The following is a 6000-nucleotide window of genomic DNA, read 5'->3' as shown; positions in this document are numbered from 1 at the left end:
CAGTACTCCATGTCTGTTCACAAGCCACGAAAGACTCAGGCTAGGCAAGCTTCCCTATGACTGATTTCCGGATTTGTGGTCATCTTAGATGACTAGAGCTTGAACAGCAATCAGCTTGATCATTATGTAGCACCAATCAAAGGTTCAATTACTCGTAAAAGCTAATGAAAAGTCTCATATTACTAAAGACTACGAGCATGGAAGTGATGACCACAAAGCGCAAATAAGAGTTTTGCAAAGATGGGTGCAAATATAGTTGCAAATATGTTTGAGTACATAAGTATGTAAGTAAGTATATACTGTACTTATATATGTAAGTATACACACTCAACATTAAATGCGTTCAGTATCAAATAAAGGCCTAATGAAATACAGGTATACGGAACCGCTGCGCCTATCTATTTTTTGAAAAATTTAGACTTTTTGTAAGTACTCTTATTCGTCTGGCATACTTTTAGGCGCGTCATGCTCAAGCCACATAATAATACGTACGGCAACAAAAAATAAGATAAATAAGAAAAAATTCACATTTTCGTAAAATCGTTATATGAAAATACAAATTATTTATTTGAAAACTTTTAAAAGCACAGAAAAGAAATAAAACTTACAAACTAAATCATAACTTGAAACTTAGAGTATAATTGCTTTGCATACAAACTTTATAAACTATTTAAAAGAACAAAGTTTACAGGATGAAAATATTAAAAATTTAACTTTTTAAGTAGCACATTTTGAAAAACGTTTGAAATTACATTTTAAATGGAAAATTTTGAAAAAATGTAAAGTTTAATTTTTAATTAAGTAAAGATTATTAAAAATGTTGAAAGTAGGAATATTTTTTAAGTAGAAACTATTTGGGAAATTTTTTAAGTGAATTTTTTTTAAGTTGAAAATTTGAAAAAATGTTTGAATTCTTAATTTATTTCAAGTGGAAGATTTTGAGAGTTGCTGGGAAATAAATATTTTTAAGCGGAAGATGTTGGAATTCTTTAATTGAAATAGGAGATTATGATAGACGTTTGAAGTCTATTTTTTTGAAAATTTGAAAAATTATGAGAATTTTAATTTCTCGAAAATAAAGTGTGAAAGTTGAATTCTTTTTCAATGAAAGACTTTAAGAAATGCTAGAAATCAAAACAAAATTTAAAAAAATTCTTGATATTTAATTTTTTGGAACTGAAAAACTTAAGTCACTAAATATTGCTGTTTTCTGCATTTTCTGCATCTACTACTGTTGCTATTTTCATTGGAAAGCTTTAAATTTAAATTTACAATTTTTTCGCGTACATGCGTACTTTATAAAAGTTTAATAATTTTTTATACATATAAAATTACAAAGCATTATAAGGTGCGTTTACTTAATATTAAACATTTTATTTTCATTTCATTTGCTTTTCTTAATTTTTAATTTATTTTTGCGTTTTTTATTGTATTTTATTTTAATTGGAAATAAAGTTTTGCTACTATACTTCTCTGTTGTTGTAATTATCTGAGGAGCGCTTTTCGTTTTTTTCGTGATATGTTCATATTTTACTATTTCTATAAAAAAAATATTTATTTACTTGTTTTCCGAACTTATTGCAAAATGTTAAACAAATTAAGTAAGCATTTTTATTTTAAACCAAACGTAATGATAAAATATACATACATACACTTGTTTTTGTAATTATTTAACAGAGAATTAATGAAAGCATTGTCACGCACTAAAAGCTATTGTATTTCAGTTGCATGCCAGTCATATGCTGACATTTGCCGCATATTTTTTTTTCTGCTCAGCTTTTTTCTGAATACATTTTTATACTTCAATTTTCTTTTCTTTGATTTAATGTTTTTCATACCCTTTTTTTGCAACTCATTAACATTGCCAAGCCCTAACAGCAAACAATCATCGTTTCATGCCTTTCGTTTGCTTTTACAATAAGCTTTTAATCAACTCTCAACTCAATTCAATGAAGTCATTTGAACTTTTAATCGAAATCGGATCTTTTTCTTCAAATTTTCGAGCTTTGTGGTTAATAATATTTATTATTTCGTAAACATATGTATGTATATATGTATGTACATATTCCATTTTTGTTGTTGTATGTTAATAAGTAGGTGAACGTGAATGTGAGTATGCTTGTATGCGATTTTTGTATATTTTTTTTTGAAATTTTTTATTAAGCATATTTAATTGCTTCATATATATATATTGGTAAACAATTTTAATTATATGTATGCATGTTCTGAAATGTATTACTTTTAATTTCTTATAATTTGTTAATATTTTTAACTTTTTCAATTTTTTCAATATTGCACTAAACAAAAAGTTAGCTGTAAGTTGCAATGATATTTTAATGTTTACTTTATTTTATTTGCTGCACGCAGTGATATTTGTTGGCTTTATCTCATAATTAGCTTATCTTATTCATTCATGCAGCTGTGTGTATCTGTTTGTTGTGATAGAATTTCCGATCTTCCGCAATATTCGCTCCATTTCTATGCAATTCCTTTTCTTTTTTAATTTATTTCATTTCTTGCCTGCACACTCTGCTGCCTCTTGACGATACTTTTTTCACTTTTACTATCAATTTTCCAAATGTTACGCTCTTATTTCCAATAGCATTGCAAAATTTTCTTAGCTTAATATCGTTGAAGTTGCATTAGCGTTGGTGGTGGTAGTTGCCTTGGTTTTTGTATTTGATGTTGCCTTTAAAGGTTTTATGATTGTTTTAGCAGTAATCGCTGTCGCCACACTCACACCATCCTCTTCATCGTCGTCCCGCTCGTCGTCATCGTTTTGTTGACGTTGCGTTTGTTCGATCTCCTGTTCGGTAATAACGGTCACCAGCTCCTCAACGGCGCGTCCAATTTCAGCGGCTAAGAAATTAGAGAAATTAGTTTAAGATGATAATGCAGCGATTAGGATAAATGAATATTAAAAATTAAATCCAATAAGTGTGAAAATTATAGAAAACTTATTCTCAAACGGAAGGTGAGACTAAGTTGCTAGAGCATCAATAATATTCTCAAGTAATGACTCTTCTCAGACAAAAAAAAAACAATAAATGAGGAAATAATTTTTTTTATATTACAGAGCTGGGCAAATGACCCGCCGTGTTTCGGACTGAGGCTCTGGTAGTCTCTATTTTCGGGTATTTTTATTCTATCGCATGACGGGAAGGCTAGCTAACGGAGATTTCTTTCATCCCACTATTAAAGTCCAAACATATGAGGTGTGGGGAAACCAAATACTGTAGCGTTGAGGGTAATGAGGACGAAGGTAATCTGGTTCAAAAACCGGTCTAATGCGGTTGGAACTGTTCTGTGGCCTTACTTGGTAACCAGCCAAATGATCAACCACTGCAGGATCAACTCAGAGAAGAGTAGATATTGGCATGCGAAGGGAGTTGCACATAAACGAAGCTTTACGAGGATTGCTTCCCTAACAATGAAATAATTATCATTAGTGGTTGATCATTTTTCCATTGGTTTTGAAAATTATATTCTCCATGATGATCAATATACTCTTGTACTCGTTTGAACCAATTTTCGAAGCTTTTTGTCCAGTCGTATTTCTAGAGCATTTTTTAACTTTATGGGATCTAAAGCGAACACTTCTGTTTTACCACAGGGTGATCATGCAAAATCTTATTGATGCGCGTCATCCTAATACCTAAGATGCATCGATATTCCTTCCTGGAATTCGTCGGATAGCGAACAGCGATCACGAAAAAATTCATTGTACCAGCTTTTTCGGTGCTAAACGATGGTGATTAGGGGGAAAGGTATCACACTTTATTCACGGCTCATCACTGACCACTTACCGGCCATAATCGACTGTGCACAGATAGGACTAATTGAAAGAGAATATCCATTTTTTTGGGGTAATGATGATTGTTTAAACACCTGATTATTAAAAGTATTGGATAGCCAACCACTCAACAATCAGAAATCTCGCATTTTAGCATGATTCGGTTGCGCAACGCAGAAACTGCTTTTTAACTTACAACAACAATAATAACATAGGTTAACATAGTTTTTTACCGGGTATTATTGGTACTTTGTACTTATAAATTTGCTATCTTTCATCAACTCATACGGCAAAACTAGAACCAGTGCAAAGTGTAAGAATTGGAAGAGAACATCTTTGTTTTTATTCTTCTTATATGTATTGGTACGCCTCTAAGCTGTTAAACTACAGAGTTGACTTTAATTTTTCCTAAACTTAGTTTTCGTATTTCAAGGTTAAATAGCCTGCTCTACATCTTTTCCAGCACCTGAATTTTGCTGCAGTCTAGCGAAAGTGGCACATATGCACAACGCTAAAATACCTCGAAATCCAGCAATACCAATTGCTAAGATATGCATCTCGAACTTTTATAGTAATTATTCAGGAGTCAAACGCGAAATTTATTATTGATGCTCTATAAAATAATCATGAAATTACCCATGAAATTATTTCTTTTAAATATTCAGATATTTTAATAATCAGCATTTTACGCATGATCTATGTATGTAGTTGAGTATTATCCACATTTCCCGTGTTGGCAATTAATGAACAGAAACAGAGATAGAGAGAGAGATAGAAAATGTAATCATTAGTATTTTGTCAGAGTTGAAGTTATTACACAACTGAAGTCGAATAGTTTTAGCACTTACTTATCTATAAAAATTATAACTTAATTATCAAGCAAATACAAAAACAAAGACAAATGACAAAAGAGAAAGGTCCTTGGAAGGGTAGATATAAAAAATAAATAAAAATAATAAATGAAATTGTAAAAACCAACTTAGACAATGGGTGTTGGCGGTTCTTTCGTTCTTGGTGATAACGAGACTGTCTTTCAGAAGAGGCCAAATATAGGCCGATATATTTATATGTTTTATTGGTGTTTATATTAAAGTACCTATATATATAATTGGCTCTTACATCCTTTACTGTTGCGAACTGCAAATGGTTTTTTATGAGAATTTTTCCTATATTTTATTTTCCTAGCACAAATTAAATATGTCGATATTTTTTTCTTTTGTTTTGCTAACTACATTTGTGGACATCATTCAGACTATATATTGTACTTCAGGCTTTACTTGCAGCTGTCTGTATAAAGATGTCATTCAATCGGTTGGTGTTCTAAAACGCTAGCCTTAAGAATACGGCAAAAACAATATTACTTAGAATTAATGAAAACTAGGTTGTTCTCATTTCCGATAGAGCGCCACTATCGAAACTGATTGTGAAAAGTTTTTGTTTCTCTTAATATAGGAACCATTAATCTTTTAATCCATTAAAAGACAATAAATAAATAAATAAATAAATAAATAAATAAATAAAATCTTTGAACCAAAAAAAAGTTTTTTACAATAACTTTAATGGCCAGAAAATTACACATCAGATGTAACAGCAATGGAAGTGTTTTTTTTTATTTTTTATTTCAATTGAACCCCATACCCATATGGTTTCTTTGAACCTCATCTAGTGGCTTCTTTGGCCGCTGACCAACTGTCTCAAGTGTTCAAAGCATATCTTGCAAACTATTTGGGGTGTCCACGGTAGGGATTGAAATTCCTCCGCTACTTTTTACTTTTCATTCTTACTCTCGCTACTACTCTAAACTTGAACAGATGAGTAGTGGAGCAGGTAGCGCAAAACGAGCGAACAGTTGTTTTAGTCCGCTCCAAGCTACGTTTTGTTACTGCTAGTAGCTCAGAGTACTAGCCAAGAATAATTTTCAGTACTCCCTGTAGTTGGAGTAGTAGCAGAAAACTTAGAATCGGACGGAGCGCTACTTGCGAGATTATTCATGTGTATTCCAGCGCTCACTTTTGGTCCACTACTACTACTCCCATAGCTGCTATGATACTTGAGGAGTGTTCGTTTTTGTTTTGTTAGACGCATTTTGTATGCGTTCGTACGTAGACGTTCGTCAGTATACTCTAGGTTGCAGGTATGGTTAAATACAACCTGAAAATATATTTTTTATAGTGCTTGAACCCTCTAACTTTTTGCGTTAAAAAAAT

General features: G+C 31.6%; 1 protein-coding gene across 2 annotated transcripts in view; it reads right to left on the bottom strand.

Moving 5' to 3' along the window:
- Nucleotides 1–578: 578 nt before the first annotated feature.
- Nucleotides 579–6000, bottom strand: part of LOC128871815 (dystrophin-like) — a 47810-nt gene continuing 42388 nt past the window's right edge. Inside the window, exons 14-15 of one of the 2 annotated variants that reach the window (XM_054113897.1) lie at nt 4430–4489; nt 2773–2859 (exon numbers count right to left, since the gene is read on the bottom strand). In XM_054113897.1, coding sequence (XP_053969872.1) covers nt 4479–4489 — 11 coding nt within the window. In that variant the 3' untranslated portion in view covers nt 2773–2859; nt 4430–4478. Of the gene's footprint in view, nt 2860–4429; nt 4490–6000 lie in introns of both variants that reach the window. The other variant, XM_054113898.1, reaches the window with a different exon arrangement.

The sequence above is a fragment of the Anastrepha ludens genome, chromosome 2 (assembly GCF_028408465.1).
Source record: "Anastrepha ludens isolate Willacy chromosome 2, idAnaLude1.1, whole genome shotgun sequence".
Taxonomy (NCBI): domain Eukaryota; kingdom Metazoa; phylum Arthropoda; class Insecta; order Diptera; family Tephritidae; genus Anastrepha; species Anastrepha ludens.
Note: the sequence above shows the minus strand (reverse complement) of the source record. Positions and strands in the feature narration are given on the sequence as shown.